The sequence below is a fragment of the Antechinus flavipes genome, chromosome 1, assembly GCF_016432865.1.
Source record: "Antechinus flavipes isolate AdamAnt ecotype Samford, QLD, Australia chromosome 1, AdamAnt_v2, whole genome shotgun sequence".
NCBI lineage: Eukaryota > Metazoa > Chordata > Mammalia > Dasyuromorphia > Dasyuridae > Antechinus > Antechinus flavipes.
Window position 1 is genome coordinate 692,507,884 of NC_067398.1, and position 14,084 is coordinate 692,521,967.

A 14,084-nucleotide genomic window follows, 5' to 3' on the forward strand; every position below is an offset into this window, starting at 1 on the left:
AACAGTGAGGCTTCCCACCCACTAATGCAGCTTATGGGAGGACTGGCCTCTCCAGCCCAGCAGCTCCAGCCTCTTTCTTCTTCCCTGCTCTCGACTTCTGCCTCCTCCGGCTGCCTTCCTGTCATCCCTTCCCTTGGTGGCAGCTGGCTCCCCATCTCCCCAGGTCTCTGAGGGTCCTGGGCATCTCATTCCAAACTACAGTTAGAAACACTGATACTTTTTAACCTTTCCATTTTTAAAAATCCTGAGTTCCAAATTTTGAAAAATGGAATGTTAAAAATTGTCTTTACATGTGATTGGGAGAAAAATATTAAAAGAAAAGCTGACTACAGTTTATAACAATGGCACCCAGAGGGGAAAAAAAATCTAAGAATAACTTAGCACAGCTGTGTTCCCAGGAGGAGGGAGTTGGGGCTGCCCAGAGAAGGTCAAGAATGAAAAGATTGGTTGACCCCAACTTAATCCTTAGCGCACATCAAACATCCTGCTCCCTCTGCTTGTCTTCTCTCAATTCTGTATGCAGCCGGTGTTTGCCTGAGTGAGGGATCGGGAAGGGGCAAGTGACAGAGGGTTTGTAGGGAAAATCGAAGCTAAATATGTGGAAATTCTGAGTTGCCAGTCCTGTGCCTCCCAGGAGGTTCAGCCTTTAGAAAATCACCTAGCCCTCGAGCAGAGATGATCATTCCCCCTGTTCTCCCCATTTGCCATGACACCTGAATTCCTACTCGTAGGGCTTCATTTATTTGGGTCTTCATGATTTGTAAGTTGCTGACCAAAGCAAAGGCAGAATTAGTTGATCATTCAAGCCCTTCTGGATGTAGGCCCCTCTGGAAAGAGAGAGCAGAGGGTACTACAGAGGCCCTTCCTGTCTGGAACCACTCTAAGCCAGAGTGAGATCCTTGTTCCTTCTCACGGTTTATGCCGATGCACCTGCCAGCAATTCATCCAAAGATTGATGAATGAAAAGACATTTTATGAAAGCTGTGCCCTGAGAAAAGCACTGTGCTGGTCACAGGGAATGCACACAGGAAAATAGGACAGCCCCTCCTCTTCTGGAGCCCCCATTCTGATGGGAGGAGGACTCAGCTGTGGGACAGATTGAAAGCTTGTGGTCCTCAGGGCACCTCGCCACTTAATGGTAATTTCCACCGAGACCAGATCCATTTCTGATGGTGGACCATATGACAGTGCCATCTTTCATCCGTCGCCCTTGGGCAACATGGTACCGCATGGATTCGCAGGGGGGACTTAAAAGGCCTGATGCTTTCTCCTCTGCAGATATTTCCCCATACTTGCCCTGTTTCCGAAGATCTTCTTATAATGGATCTCTGTATGCCCGATAGTCAGGGGGAATCCTGAGGAAGCAATCAGGTTCACAGGATTATTGGTCAGGGATGGAAAAGACATCAGGATTATTTTTCAGAGGAAGAATCTGGGGCTCGGTGATGGGACATAACAAGCCCCGGGCCACACAGCTAGGAGACACTAGGCAGAGCTGAGATACAAAGCCAGGTTCTCTAACTGGGAGTTCAGCAGCAATCTCTCCGCCTGCCTCTGGCCGCCTCCCATGTTCTGTTTGAGGACGAGGGCATGGTTCCCCCATGGGAAGTTTGTGCTTTTTCCCCCGCAGGGTCCGAGATGCTGGATGTTCAGCCTGACCGGCTTAGTCATTGGCATTCTGTCCTGGTCCTAGGCTTTAACATGTCACTGGCAGGAACCCTTTGTGCCCCAGCTTACAGATCAATTATCTGTATTAACTAAAAATGAGGGAGCAAGTGCAATCCAAGGCCCAGAGAGAATCCAAAACTCTCAATATAACTCAGTTTATAAAAAATCAGACACTCTTGGTGAGCAAAATAGAGCCTCACATTGAACGTGCCCTTTGGGCCCTCTAGTAGAGGTCCTAATAAGCCATGAAAGGCCAAAACAGGTTAGGAAGGAGGGAGAAGGGAAAGACCCAGAGAATTCAAGAATAAATTGTACAGCAGAGAATGTGGGCAGCCAGGTGGTGCAGTGGATGGTGCACATGCCCTGGAGTCAGGAGGACCTGAGTTCAAACGGGGCCTCCAACACGTGACTAGTTCACGTTCTATGTTAACCTTGACTGTCTCAAAAGAGAAGAATCGATGGTTAGTACAAAACTTTTGACCAGACTCTTTAGGAGTGAGGGGATACTGAGAAAAAAGTGAATTCCTTGGGCATTGTAGCCCCAGATTTGGAGTCAGCTGCTCCCAGTTCAAATCCTGCTTGCCCAGCACTTTTTGCTTTTCCTTCCTGAGGAGGCCAGTTAGATGACCTCTCCAGAAGGTCCCTTCCAGCTCAGAAGCCCAAGATTCTAAACTCACATGCCTTGTTTTATCCAGCTCTACCTTAACCTTCCACAGACAGACAGTTGTGTGTAAGCTAAATTTAGGCAGCTAACATGCTATTTGAGGGTGAATCTTTTTTCACCATTTTGGAAAGTTTGGGTTTTTATAGAGTAGGTTTGCATATGGTACCAACAGAAAGGAGCCTCGGGGCTGGAGGCGGGTAACCTGGAGCTTGTGTGACTGAACAAGTCGTAGGCTCCTCACGTATGAGAAGGCTGGACAGAAAGTCCCCTCCCGCGTCTAGGTCTGTGACCATGGGGTTGCCAGGCTGCCTTTGGAGCCCAAAGCGTGTGGGACAGACACCTGCCTGGCAAAGGGAGAGCCCAGGGCTCCTTCCTTCCCCCTCAGTCCCTTGGGAATCAATGTTTGAGCTGTCTCCATCATTCCGGCCCACCCTGGGGGCTCTCTCACTCGCCTGTCCTGCCCACCCTCTGACTTTCTCTGTGTCTCTCTGACCAGGATCTTTACAGCCATAATGCCCATGGTAGCAGCTGGACTGATCCTAGATGACCCCACCCTACAGCCCGTGCGGAGACTTATTTCCCTTGTAGGCACTTCGTGTTTCTCGGTTCTGTCTTGGGAATGCCTGCTGGGGCTCCGGGGGCTGCACTCTGCTGTGTTCTTGGGCTGCCCCTGCATCCTGGCGGCTGCGATGGGATTGCCCGCGTGTCACGCTGCACAGTCAGCACGATTTCTCAGAGTCCTCTGCTTCGTCACAAATAATTCTCTTTGTCTCTTCTGTTTCCATTTAAACCACATGTTCCAGCCAAGAAGGGCCTTTAAGCCACGGGTCAGTAACCGCCAATGCCCACCACGGCTCACCGAGTGTCACTAACAGCGCACGGCTGCTCACCCGGCCAGGGCCGCTCCCTTACAATGCTTGGGTTTGCTGCCCCAGAAGCTGCTCAGGCCTTTAAAAAAAAGAACAAGAAAGGGCCAGGGGGGTGGAGAGGGGCTCCTGTTGGGGGATATGAAGTGCTCCTCAAGTTTACGGGCACCCTCAGGGACAATAGGCTGTGCTGGGTGGTCTTCCCCTCAGAGGATTAGCCATGAGAAAGCCTGGATATTCAAAATCCACCAGCTCGGCCCAAATGAAAGCCTCTCATGTCTGTGAGCAAATAATCACTTCTCCGGGCCCCAGTTCCCTTAACTGGAAGATGAAGGGGCTAAAGAACTGGATGCCCTCAGCATTGTCTTCTAGCACAGGTGCTGATGGAGAAAACTGTGCTGTTGGTCACGTGCCATTGTCCAGATCACTCCTTTTGGAACTTCTAGAGCTCCGTTTTGGGGTTCAAAAGAAGTTGTCACTAAAGTAAAGTCATTATAAGGTCCAGGGGCCAAAGATTAGACATCTCATTCTATCTTTGACAGAATAAAAGCCTAAAACCTATGAAGGTACTTTTAAAAAATTAGTCTTTTAAATAGGGCCTAAATTTTATCCTAAGGTTCAGGGGCCAAAGCATCATCATCTCATTTTCTTTAACAGAATAAAAGCCTAAGACCTTTCAAAGGCACTTTCTAAAATTTAGCCTTTTAACTGGGACCTAAATTCTATTTCTGGCTCCTTGTGAATGATGGAGCCAGGAATCAGCTCTTTCCAAGTACTTTCCACATCAGTCCTCAAGCGCTGCCTTAGGCCTGGGCTGTGGCCTAGCATTGGTGCTACAGTAGTCCTAAGTTCTGTAAACAAACCTAATTGGTTAGTAAATGGATGATGAGCATCATGGAGTCATGTTGGTTTTTTCCAAGGCAGTTTTCAAAATTTCAAGTGTCTTTGAAATCCATCATCGAAGTAATGACATCTCACAAAACGTGGGAAACACGGCCTTAAGCTGTCTTGTAATGAGACAGAGGTCTAAAGTGAATTGGCCCTAATTCTCGGGCAGATGAAGACAAGGAAGGAGGAAAAGCCCTAAGAACACATAGAAGTCAGATTTTTTTAGGCCAAATCCTTATCCCAGGGTCAGTTTGGACAACAGTTAACACAGGTTGTTTCGGGCTTGAGCCCCAGCAAAACCATTGTGACTTGTGGTCAAGTCATTTCAACTCTTTTCTTATCTGTAAAATGGGCAGAGGAGGTTTGGACTTTCTGAGGCAGCACGGAGTGAGAAGTGGCAAGTGCTGGTTACAGTCGGAGGACTGGGCTCCGGCTCCTGACGTTTGGTACCCGTGGGCTCTTGGCCAGGCTGCTTCTGGGTACTTGGGTTTTCTCCTCTGTCAAATGGGGTGGTCAAGACTAGCTGGCTTCTGAAGGTCCCTTCCAGTTGTGAATCTTATGATTTCCAAGTTCCTTTCAGACCATACTATTCAGTCAGTGTCTGTGATGTCATATCTGAGTAGTAACAGGAAGTTACCTTAATCTTTCTGGCCCCCTGCTTTTTGATTTTTCCTGTGGAGGCAACGGGGTAAGTGACTGGCCCAGGGTCACACAGCTAGAAAGTGCCTGACTCCCCTGTGCCCCCTGGCTGCCCCCTCCCTGGTTCTTCCCCTGTAACAGAAGTGGAAGAGATGACCTTTGGGGTCCTCCTGACTGGGGGGAGGGGGCAGCCAGTCAGGTCACCTGTAAGACAGGCTCAGAGAACTATGCCTGGGCCACTGAGACCAGAGGTGGGCTTCGGCCCACGCCTGGCTCCAGTGGAGATTCCAGCTCCTAGAGAGAAAGGCTGGTGAAGGCCTCGGTTCCACCTCCCTGCCAGGTCCTGAACCAGTCACCTCACAGCCGCGGCTGTCTGCCCATGTCTCACAAGGGGGGCTTCGCTCTGTGGGGCGGCCCCCCGAGAGCAGGCTCTCCTCCCAGTCTCCATCGCACGCCGCCGCTTGAGTGACTCAGCCTCCGCTTGGTCTCTAACAGCTCCTCCCACTGCCTCCCTCTAAACTGGCACTGCCAGCTGGAGCCCCCACTCACTTCTGTGTGACCGCCCACACCCTTGCCCGTTAGCTCCCGCGGTAGCTTGTTAACAAGGATGAATTCTTCAGCCCTTAGAGAAGTCGCCCAGCCCTTCCACAGGGGCTCTGTCCTCCCGCTCCCTGTGGAAGGCTCCTTTACCTCACGCTAAGAGCGTGTGACTGGGAGGTGCTGAAGCTTCATCCCCGTTGGGGCCCACTGCGGGATCCCCCCATGATGTCACCTCCCGCCCGTACCCCTGGCTGCTCCCCGGGAGGGTTGGCGTGCCCCTTCCGAGCTTCAGGGCTTTCCCTCCCCTGTTGAAAGCGCCTTGGGTCGCTCTGACGTGGGTGTGCCGTGTCCCCCTGCGTGTAGCGCTTGAAGGAGGCACGGGGTAGGTGCTAACTTGTTCTCCCTCGCTCCCCACCCCTTCTTCTCTCCCCCAAAGGTTTAGTTTCTTCTCTCGAGACAAAAAGCGCCTGGCCACCACACAGAGAAACGTCCACTTCCAGGAGTCCTTCGGCCAGTGGGCGGACTCCCACAGAGATGACGGCTACACTGAACAGGGGCAGGAAGCCTTACAGCACCTGTGACTTTCACTCTCGTGACCGGCTCGGCTACATCTACCCCAGAGGGTCAGGGATCAGGCAGCGGCCAGACCCCAGACCCATGGCCTCCGCAGCCCCCGCACCCTGGGGCCGGCTGTTTTTTACAGATGTACTCTCCACCCAGGGACACGGAGACCTGCTGTGTGCTTGGGAGGCTGGACCCCTAAAAACAGACTCCAGGTGCCACAGTAATCATCGTTTGTAGGTGGGATTCATGCTTTAGACTGGGTGCCCCTGCCACCACCCATACACACGTAGTCAAGGATCGAGTGCCCCAGGAGTCTGGGGTCTGGCTTTTGCGCTCACTCTGGTAATACGGGCTTTTCTAAACCAAAAACACGACGTATGGCACCCTGATGGTGGCGAGCACCCACCGGCGCTGGGCCGAGCGTGGTCTGTGGGTACTCTCTGACCCATCGAGTTTCTGTAATACGGGGGAGGGGGGACACTGGGAGGTGGTGGCGGCTCGTCCTTAGTTCTGTGGATGGCACTTTCGAAGTGCATTTGATCAGGTTCCCCCGGGCACCTTTAGCACAAGCTCTGGGAGTTGTCTCAGGGTAGCATTCACCCGTGGACAACAGGACCCTTCGACCTCACGACTGGAGGCAGTCATGTAAGAAGCCAGGGGGTGGGCGCCGTACCCTGGGATTTATAGTGCCTAAAGCATGTAGATACTGGTGTACAAGGTGAGTGTGCCTTGGGTTTTGCTGAGTTATATGCAGTATTAACCAAACAAAAGAATTGCTAAAAGTGATCAATTTTAACATGTGGTTTGGGCATTTTTTTCTTGTCATCTGTTCTTCACACATGGGATTTATTAAATGGCCAAGAGCCAGAGTGGAAGAGCCAGGGCCCTTGGGACCCTTGTAGGAAGGGGGTAAACTTGACAGAACATGGCAGGGATCCTCCTCTCTTCTGCGAGAGCTTTGGACTGGGGAAGCCAAGGTGAGCCATGGCAGCATGTGGCTGCCAGGCCCAAGGGCAGGCCGGGGATCTCTGGAACCCGGATGAAGAGCAGACAGTTGTACTCCTCATGGACTTGCTTTCTTTCCTCCCAAAGCTCATAAACTACATATTTTAGTTCTGCATTTATAATTTATAAAGGAATCAGCACTGTGAAAATGGCGTGCCGGGGAAGGCAAAACACCTAGGAGGGAGACCAGAGATGTAGGCCTGTCTTGCCCCTGCCCCTGCCCGGCTGTGTGACCTCAGCAGAGCTGCCTTTGCTTCCTTAGCTGTGAGAGGCTGAGAGGATGGACAGAGATTCTCCCCTTCAGCCCCCCGCCCTCTCCAGTTCTAAAACTATGTTCTATTGTGACACAAAGTGCTTTCAGAGGTGGAGAAATGGGACCATGGGCCACCCCATTCCAATATTCAATATAAAGAAATAAATTCCTTTTCAGACCCTGGAGAACAGAGAAATCCTACACTGGTAATTTGCGAGGAAAATAGCATGTTCATTTTCTAAAACTGTTTCTAACAGCTGGTGTCTATTTTAACACAGCAGGGCGGTACTGTTCTTTGTGGAAAGTAAAGCTGGAGGAGGAGGTTTGTGCCATTAGGGTAAAACCTAATAATGAGGCACTTTTTTAAACTAGCATAAAATAGATAGCTGTGATTCAAGTAACATTTATTAAGCACCAGTTCTGTGGGAGACCGTAGAAATAAATTACCCGAAACATTTCCTTGAATTTTCAGCGTTAAATAAGTGTGCACAATAAGATGTCCGTCAACGTCTGTCTTTCTGAAAAGCATCTGTCCAAGTACGTCTAGCGTGTGTATCTTTGGCGGCAGCTCGGCGCCACAGTGGACAGAGTGCTAGATCTGGCGTCAGGAAGACTTGAGTTCAAATCAGGTCTCAGATGACTTTCTCACTGAATGGGGGCGGCCTCAGGCAAACTGAGCCTTGTTGAAGTCCTTTGTTCAAACAGAATCAGGCTCCCCCTGTATCCAGAGCCACCTCCAGTCATCCTGATCTCTATCAGGTCCCCGGACCCCAATGGCTCTGGAAGGGAAAGTGAGGCTGCTGACCTTGCACAGGCTCCCCCTGCTTACATCCAGCTCATCTGCATGTAGGACAGATGTCCTGGCTGTGTGACCTAGAAAAGTCACTTACCTCCTGCCTGCTTCAGTTTTCCCATCTGTAAAACGAAGATAATAGTGGTACCTATCTCCCAGGGTGGTGGTGAAACCCAGAGGAGCGATCTGTGAAAGGTTTTACAAATCTTAGGGCTCTGCACAACGTTAGCTGTTGTTATGGTAGTTTACTTTCAATCTATGTCACCCAAATAGGCAGAGGTCAGTTCACCCAGTTTGCTGAGGGTCAAGCAGGGAGGAAGGAGAGAAAGAGGAAGGCTCGGAAGTAGTTTGCTCCGCAGATCACAGGGTGTGAGCATTTTACTGGGCCGTTCTGTATACTCTCAATTCATTTTGCAGAATTATAAGATTTGAAATAAGGAAAACCTTCCCCACCGCTAGAGCTGCTTGAAACCAGGCAGTCTTGGGAGGTAGAGAGCTCCCTGTCACTACAAGTCCACAAGCTGATGGAGAGGCTGCTGGCCTGAAGGCATGGCTGGCTTTGCTACTTTATTTTTGCATCCTCAAGGAGGAAGGAGACAGGCATTTAGTAAGGGCCTACTATGTGCCAGGCCCTGTGCTAACATGTCACTTTTTAGATTTAGATTTAACAAGCATTTATTAAGTCTCTACTATGTATATGCCAAGGGCTCTACTAAGCACCAGACAGTAATCTCACTTGATCCTCACAATCCTGGGAAGTAAGTGCCATTTTTAAACCCATTTTATAGACGAGGAAACAGATCAAATGCCTTGCCCAGGGTTTGATGGGCTAGTGAGTGTCTGAGGCGGGATTCAACTCCAGCGCTTTGTCCGGCGTGCCAGCGACCTGACCCTGCTTCAGTTTCCCCACATGTAAAAGGAGGAGGTGGACTTCCAGTCTGTAAAGTTCCTCCTAGCTGCAAATCTCCGATCCCACAAGAATCCCCATTTGGGCGAGAAGGAATGGACCAGCAGCACCGGAGACCGAAGGCTTTCCTCCCAGCTTTCTTTTTCTTAGGAACGATTCAGTGAATGCAGCCTCTGAGATGACTAGACCAGTTTATTCAGCAGCTGCCTGCGCACAGGGCTCTGGTGATACCGAGACAAGTTTGGGACAAAGGACTAGAATCGTGTGTCCCCAAATAAAGATAACACAAACTAGACTAGGAAATGGCAGAGGAGAGCTCAGGGAGAGCCCTGAAAAATCTAAGCGGAGAAAGGCACGCAAAGGAAGACTTCATGGAGTGGTTGGAGGAAGAGAAAACATGCACCCCAGGCGCTGGCAGCTGACTGACTCGCCAACCAGTGCCCGTGCAGGTGCTAAGGAGAGGGGCAGCTGCTTCATGGAGATGTCAGGAGTTAAAGTCTCTACTTGTGTTTATCATCCTCCCTCTGCTTTTTGGAGTCTCTCTCCTTGCTCCTATCTCTTCTCTCTCGGTCCTTCCTCTCTCGGCCCCTGCTCCTCTCTTCTCTGAAGTCCCGCTCTCTTTCCCTCTCATTCTCATCCCAGGCCCTGCTGCTCTCCCTTTCTTGCCGCCTCTTCTCTCGGCCCCTGTCATGGTCTCGATCTCTGGCTCTCCAGTCCCAGCTCCTGTCTCGGGACCACTCCCTCCTCTCCCTCTGGCCCTCTCCATAGAAGTCACTTTTGAACACTGGCAAGTTAATGGGTTTTCTAAAAGGCCGGTCCCGTCCACCAAATCTCAGTTGTCCAGATTCTTTTTTCCCACCAAACCCTCCTCCAAGTCTCCGGGGGATCCACCCTTTAAGGATTCGTTCTAGCTCATAGTCGACAAAGATCTCGTGCTGATCAATAACCAGTCCGTTGGCATCTCTGTAAGCTTTTAACAGAGATCGTTCTTCTCTGTACTCGATGAAAGCATAGCGCTTGGAGAAGCCCGTGACCACGTCCCGCACCAGCCGCAGCTTCCTAATGTCGCCGTACCTGCTGAAGACATCTTTCAGCTTTTCTTCAGTGGTCTGCAGGTTCAGCCTGCCCACAAAGAGCGTGAGGTGGGGGTCTCCGGACACCCCTTTGTTGGGCACATAGCGAGCCAGCATCGCCCTCCAGATGGCCCGATCGTGAGGCTCTTCATCAGTGCCATCGATGCTCCCAGCCTTGAGAGGATCATATTCTTTGGCAATGGGCATCCACTCATTCATTGTCTAGAAAAGTAGGAGACAGCATTTTGATGCACATCAACATCAGAGAGGTCCAGAAATTTACCCACAGAATTTTACTGGGCCTACAGTCAAAATCAGAGCCCCCTATGCTGGGACTCCCAAAAACAATTCAATTGCTACAATAATATGGTTTGCAAAGTACTTTGACCCGTGAGCCTCATCATAAACCTAAGAGTCAGAAAATACAGAGATAAATATCTCTTCTGCAGGTGAGGAAACTGAGGCTCATGGCAATTACATGATTTGTCTGAGGCAAGATTTAAACCTTCATTGCTCCTGACCAAGTAACTCCTTCCATTCCATAGCACTGTGCACAGTTGGGGGGTGGTCCCACAAAGTCAGCTGGACAAGCCTACAACCCTGCTCGTTGTAATGTAAAAAAGCCATTCCAGGCCAGCATCCTGCTTCCTGCAGGAATTAATTAGACTTAGATCAGTCTCCATTCTGAGAGGGAAATCAAGGCAGAATTTCTTCCTGACTTAAGACTCCCAGAAGCTGGGATCACTTTCTGCCTAGGAGCCTGAGAAGTAATTGCTATGGTAATATCACCCTAGCAAGCCTGCATTGCAGATGACATTCTTTCAGATACATGGTAATTAATTCATAGGAATCCTTATTGGAATAATAAAGTGCCTGCCAACATTTAAGACAGCACCAAAGCTTATGTAACTCTCTAGCAACTTCACAGCCAAAAGTAAAATAGGCTAAAAAAAAAAGGAGGGGGAGTGGGGTGAATTCTGCAAAGCAAGCTTGACAGCTCTCTAGGTCAACCAATACCTCTCCAAGTACCTCCTCAAACTTCCCTTTTTCTAAGCCTGTTCCTCCCAATCCTGGATGGCCTGTCCCTGTTTCACCCCAATACATGCCTTTTTCTTTTTATAAATTTCTACCCTAGTAAAAACAATTCTGCCCATATAGATTTAAAGATTATAGGAGGTATTTGGGGGGGGGGGGGGGAGGGGGAATACAATATTAGTTCAAGAAAAGCAATGCTATGAAACAAAACTACAAGGCAATTGTAAACAAATTAAAAATATTGACTAGGTTTATCAATAAATTGTTGTTTGTAAATGAAGTCCTCAGGAGCCTGAAAGCCACTAAATAAAACCTGTTCACCTTTTATGGCAAAGGAGTTCATCTGTCACATTCACCCAAAGGATGTGGTGATGGAGGAGAAAGAGCACTTGATCTGGAGTTAGGAATCCAGATATGGGTACTTCTTAGGCAAGATTTAGGATAGATGGAGAGGCTGGAGAGCCACCAGAGAGTGACAGACCTCGGCCATTTGAGGAGCAGATAAAGGCAGTGAACCTATTCTGCTGTGTGGGAGAGAAGTTAGACTTCTCTAGACTGATTTTGCTTGGCCCCAGGGACTAAGCAAACGCTGATATGTAGGGTTTTGTTCAGTGCTAATAGAGGGGTTCGGAAGGGGACTGGGCTGCTGCCCTGAGAAGCAAAGGCTCCCACTCATTGGAGGATTCCAAGCAAGGACTGATCATTATTTGTCTGGAAAGTGAGAGACAAGCTCTTCTTCAAGTACAGAGGACTAGATACCCTTTCAGTCCCTGGTGTGAACTCTGTGATTCTGAGGGTGGGTGGAGGAACAAAAAAAAAAAGGTTTCCTCCTTTATAAAAGGTTTAAATTATAAAGTGAGACTAGCTTCTGTACAAAGGCCTAGCAGTAAAGTGAAGGCATGCTCCCAGTATTTCAGGCTTAGCAGTTTTTACCATTGTTAAGCCATTTTCCAGTGACGTACAACTGCGACCCTATTTGGGCTTTCTGGGCAGAGATACTGTAGTAATTTATCATTTCCTTCCCCAGTTCATTTTACAGATGAGGAAACTGAGGCCAAAAAGGTTAAATGATCTGCCCAGCTTTGTGTCTTCCTTACTCCTGGCCCACTGCACCACCAGCTACCCTCAATTTCTTAAATAACCCACATACATTGACCCCAGTCCGGGGCTCTTTGCTCCAGCAGGTCCTATGATCAGCATGTTGAAGGGCAGGTTCCCACTAGGTCAGGAGATAACCCCTAAAGTTCCTAAAATAACAGTATTTGGAGCTGGAAGAAATTATGCCAACCCAATTCACATTCCTCAAACTACTGAGGCGCTCCTGGGGCTGAGACATCTTACTTTTCTTTGCATGCCCAGTGCCCAGTCCAGAATTTACAAAGAACCCAATAAACGTTTGCCGACAGAACAAAGTCCGGTAAAGCAGCAAGGAGACGGAAAAGACCAGCAATCAGGGCTCTGCTTGGCTAGAATGGAGTGCCCAAACAATGTGCAACATTCAAAGTCCAGGCTGAAGCCAGATTTTGGAGGGCGTCAATACCTAAATAAATAAAATTGCATTTGATTTGCAGCGGGGAAGCTACTGGGGCTTTCTGAGCAGGGGAATAACCAGTGGAAAAAGTAGATTTGCTTTTTAGAACTATCGCGATACCCAACACAAGCAGCAGCACTTAATGAAACGGACAGATCTCGCAGGCTGCCGTGTGGAGAGTGAGAGGTCAAGTGGGCGACCAATGAGGAGGCTAGGAGAACGACGCAGGTGGGAGGTATGAAGGCCAAAGTTTGGGGGGCCGTGTACCAGCTAATAGAAGGGGTGCGATGGGAAGGAATCCTTGACGCCTCCTAAAATTCAGAGACCAGCTCTTTAAACCACCCCCAACAAGCGCCTTTTCCTGATCCCAAGGGGTGCCCATAAGCCTCCCGGAGGCGGAACCACGTGCGTGGCTCACAGAGTGTTCCCGGCACCCCCCTCCAAGCAAGCAACGCATGCCCAAGCGATCCCCTCTAGGACTCTCCTCCCCCGGCCACGCCTCGGCTAAATACAAATAAAAGAGGCTTACCATCTCAGCCGGAACACCACGATAGCGCATGCGCCCTAGACCGCCATGAAGCCAAGGCGGGAAAGCCACTAGCGGAAGCTCGACTTCTCTTCCCATAGCCTCCTCCAGACAATGTCCTCCCCTCTCTTAGTCAGGACCTCAGCCTCGCCAGGTCCCTAGGAGGCTCCTGAGCCGGCTGTGCCTCAGAACTACCAGCCCTGACACCCAAACTCAAACACGACCGCCGCCTTTGCCCATCTCCAACATGGCGGCCAGTGACCGCGGCCATACGGAAACGGCTCCGGGACGGGACTAAATGGGGCTAGAGCTGACGCTTACCTGCTTTTCCTCCTTCTCACCGACCCGTTGCCCTGCTGTCTGAAAGCAACTACCTTCACTTTCTTTCTGCTGGGATCCAGGCTCGCTCTTTATTAGAGAACAAGGCCAGCCCCTAACTTCCGGGAGGCCGCGCGCGAGACTTTATATTGGGCGCAGCCGATTTTCCATATATTGTTGCCTTCCAAAAAAAAAAAAAAAGTTTTATGTATTGTGCCAAATTAGGCTTCTATATATAATACGCCAGAAAATTGAAAACTGTAACTTTTTATCTTTTAAGCGAAAGAAATAACACCTTTTTAAGAAATTTGCAAAATAAATTTTCGCCAAAGCGTTTGTCGGAATGTGCTGTTTCAAAAATACAGCTAGGTTTTCCAGCTCCCCGGGGAGTGCGTGCGCACGTGGAGAAGAGTGTGTACTAGAGTGTGACGTGGATCCAAGCTAGTCCACGCCCCCGACTCCTTCCCTGCTGGAAGGGGAGGAGCATGTAAAACTGTGGAGAAGATAAAGCTTGGGTTAGATAGCTTTAAATATGGAAAGGCTCGCACCTGTGGGAAGTTATCCAGATCGAGCCATTTTACAGCCCCGGGGGGAGTCCGGTGGTCAGCCAAGTAGCGCCAGAGCCACGTTTCCAAGTCTAGGTTGTAAGGGGAGAGAATCAGCCCTACAAGAGCGGCCCCATGGAGTCCGCCGGTCCAAACCCAAGTGACCCAATGGGTCGCGTCCCCTCCAGCTCTCTGAACTCCCCCTTTCCTCCAGAGGACCTCTAGTGTTAAGTGGAGCGCGCACTAGTTGGGGTAAACAACTGCTGGCG

General features: G+C 49.9%; 2 protein-coding genes across 5 annotated transcripts in view; one reads left to right on the top strand and one right to left on the bottom strand.

Moving 5' to 3' along the window:
• Positions 1-6,625, top strand: part of RILPL1 (Rab interacting lysosomal protein like 1) — a 45,761-nt gene extending 39,136 nt beyond the window's left edge. The window contains exons 7-9 of one of the 4 annotated variants that reach the window (XM_051972662.1): positions 2,829-2,916; positions 3,136-3,159; positions 5,702-5,800. In XM_051972662.1, coding sequence (XP_051828622.1) covers positions 2,829-2,916; positions 3,136-3,159; positions 5,702-5,707 — 118 coding nt within the window. In that variant the 3' untranslated portion in view covers positions 5,708-5,800. Of the gene's footprint in view, positions 1-2,828; positions 2,917-3,135; positions 3,160-5,701 lie in introns of all 4 variants that reach the window. The other 3 variants (XM_051972660.1, XM_051972663.1, XM_051972661.1) reach the window with 3 other exon arrangements.
• Positions 6,626-7,474: 849 nt separating this feature from the next.
• On the bottom strand, positions 7,475-13,587 carry SNRNP35 (small nuclear ribonucleoprotein U11/U12 subunit 35). The gene is made up of 2 exons (XM_051972664.1): positions 13,274-13,587; positions 7,475-10,082 (listed from the first exon to the last, which is right to left on the bottom strand). Exon 2 carries the CDS (start codon positions 10,077-10,079, stop codon positions 9,288-9,290), a length of 792 nt encoding a protein of 263 aa, XP_051828624.1. The 5' UTR covers positions 10,080-10,082; positions 13,274-13,587; the 3' UTR covers positions 7,475-9,287.
• Between the last annotated feature and the right edge of the window lie 497 nt (positions 13,588-14,084).

What these genes read in the sequence shown, in the direction of transcription:
- SNRNP35 (XM_051972664.1), bottom strand. Translation starts at nt 10,079, where the DNA reads ATGAATGAGTGGATGCCCATTGCCAAAGAATATGATCCTCTCAAGGCT.